Below are 2,705 nucleotides of genomic sequence, written 5' to 3' on the forward strand. Positions count from 1 at the left end.
ATGTCTATGTAAAACTTTGATTGGCCATTGTGGCCCCGCCCTACCACCGAGGGTCATGATTTGAACAAACTTGAATCTTCACTACCTGAGAATGCTTCTATACAAATATGATCAATTATGGCTTTGTTATTCTTGAGAAGAAGATTTGTAAAGAATTTTCCTATATATTTCAATGTAAAACTTTGGTCGGCCATTGTGACCCCGCCCTACCCCCGGGGGTCATGATTTGAACAAACTTGAATCTACACCACCTGAGGATGCTTCTAAATAAATATGGTCAATTATGGCTTTGTTATTCTTGAGAAGAAGATTTTTAAAGAATTTTCCTGTTTATTTTTATGTAAAACTTTGGCCGGCCATTGTGGTCCCGCCCTACCCCCGGGGCTTATGATTTGAACAAACTTGAATCTACACTACCTGAGGATGCTTCTATATAAATATGATAAATTATTGCTTTGTTATTCTTGAGAAGAAGATTTTTAAAGAATTTTCCTATATATTTCTATGTAAACCTTTGGTCAGCCATTGTGGCTCCGCCCTACCCCCGGGGGTCATGATTTGAACAAACTTGAATCTACACTACCTTAGGATGTTTCCCCATAAGTTTCATCTCTCCTGGCACAGCGGTTCTTGAGAAGATTTTTAAAACATACCGGCAAATTTTCATTAATTCCCAATTATCTCCTTTGAATGAGGGCGAGGCCCTTAATTTAAACAAACTTGAATCCCCTTCACCCAAGGATGCTTTGTGGCAAGTTCGGTTGAAATTGGCCCAGCAGTTCTTGAGAAGAAGTCGAAAATGTGAAAAGTTTACACGACAACAACGACGACAGACAACGGAAAAATTGTGATCAGAAAAGCTCACTTGAAAGGCTCAGGTAAGCTAAATTTGCTAAAAGTTCCGGAATCGGAGGATTAGTTTGAAATGGAAACCAATTTGGCGACTTTTGGGAAATTTTTTAAGTACCAATCCAAAAAATTTAGGCGTCATGGTGACTAAATTAGTCGCAATTTAGAGCCCTGCATTGTCAATGAATTTCTCATTATTGAACCAGGTAACGGTTAAGACAATTTTATAACGAGCGGCGAAGAATGCAAGGCAAGTTCTAATGACAACGCCTGGACGCAATAGTCCCGATCATCCAGACGCTTGACTTTATAACGATAGAGTCAAACCGTCTTGATGTTCAAGACTAAGATGCACCAAATACCACTTGCTGTTTGACGAGCCCGATATAAATCAAATCTGAATAAGTATTTGCGCTCGTCCTATCGGTCGCACCGTCAACATATTAGTAGAGAATGCACAGTTCTCTTCAAATGATTGTTCTGTAGAGTATTAAGTGTTCACTTTAGATATTCTAATTTTCTTCACTTGTCCATTTCCATTTTGAGCAACAAACAGATTGTCATTTGTATCTGTACACAGTCCCCAGGGTTTACTCAGTCCACAGTCTATATAACGCAGGAACTGTCCATCCTGATCTATGATGTGGACACAGTCAATGTTATCATCAGCTATAAGGATGTGACTCTGACTGTCTGTGGTGATTCCTCTTGGATTGAATGGTTTGTTCTTTGGAGCAGGAGTATGTCCAGTGTACCTGAATCTCAGTTTCCCAGCCTGATTGACCACCACTACTGCTCTAGCGCCAATGTCAGACACACAGATATCCAGGTTCCTGTTCTCAGTAATGTATCTGTCATAAATGGACCAGATGAATAGAGAGGTTTACCTTTATCATCAAACTGAATGGTTTGTTTCTCTGTGGACCCAGAGTAACGGACAACTTTTGTTTGTTTGTTATCATTACTGTACATGGTAACCAGGAGGTCACCAGAGGAGGTACTACAGACATTGCGAGGTCCCCAGTTCTGTAGTTTGATCACCTCCTCTATCTTCTCATTCTTCACAATGTTCACAGTTCTATCATCTGGATCAGTATAAACTAGATCTCCGCTTGTTGTCACAGCTATGTCCTCTGGTCTGTTCCCTGACTCGGTTGTGATTGACTTGAGTAGTGATCCCTTATTGATGCTGTAGAGTTTCATGATGCCGTTCCCTCCACTTGTCCATATTTTTTCCTCACTCAGACAGGCCACATTGTAAAGGTATTCATACTCAGTGTCTATGGTGGTGACAGTCTCTGGTTCATCAAGCAGCTGTTTGACTGGAGGAGAGGATCCAGCTTCTGGTGATTTCTCTTGTACAGGAGACAAGGTAGCTTCTAACAATCCCTGTGCTATTCTTATGCTGTAACCATGGTTATCAGTGGTCATTGTGGTTGGAATTATTTTTCCAAACACTTCAGAGGTCTGTTCCTGTACAGAGAGTGGTGAAAATTGTGCCATTTTTATATTTAATTTAGACGGAAGTATCTTGTATTCTTTATTGTCGAATTGGAAATTTAATACTTTTAAAATATCTGTAGAATCTATTATATTGTATAGAGAGTTAATATCTTCATTTATCTTAGAGGTGCAAGTTTGTACATTTGACAGCTGTGCCTTTAGAGCTTCATTGTTTTTATTTCTCATCTCGTCAACCTCAGCTTTAAGTTTCTTGACAAGTTTGTCAATTTCTCTGTGCCAGTCCTCTCCATGTTTTGTTATGGCTGTTAAGAGATCATCATATTTCACATCAAGTTGGCTCTGTGTATTTTGTACATCATCTGCTATGTCCTGATAAGTTCGATAGATGGATC

General features: G+C 39.6%; 1 protein-coding gene across 1 annotated transcript; it reads right to left on the minus strand.

Annotated features, from left to right (window-relative positions):
* Positions 1 to 1,339: 1,339 nt before the first annotated feature.
* LOC134269789 (uncharacterized) lies at positions 1,340 to 2,352 on the minus strand. Its single transcript, XM_062751998.1, has 2 exons — positions 1,820 to 2,352; positions 1,340 to 1,604 (listed from the first exon to the last, which is right to left on the minus strand). The coding sequence occupies exons 1-2, from the start codon at positions 2,350 to 2,352 to the stop codon at positions 1,340 to 1,342; spliced, it is 798 nt and encodes a 265-aa protein (XP_062607982.1).
* Between the last annotated feature and the right edge of the window lie 353 nt (positions 2,353 to 2,705).

This window comes from Saccostrea cucullata, unplaced genomic scaffold (assembly GCF_032062105.1).
Source record: "Saccostrea cucullata isolate Sc308-1 unplaced genomic scaffold, CSIRO_AGI_Scuc_v1 ctg18272, whole genome shotgun sequence".
Classification (NCBI taxonomy): domain Eukaryota; kingdom Metazoa; phylum Mollusca; class Bivalvia; order Ostreida; family Ostreidae; genus Saccostrea; species Saccostrea cuccullata.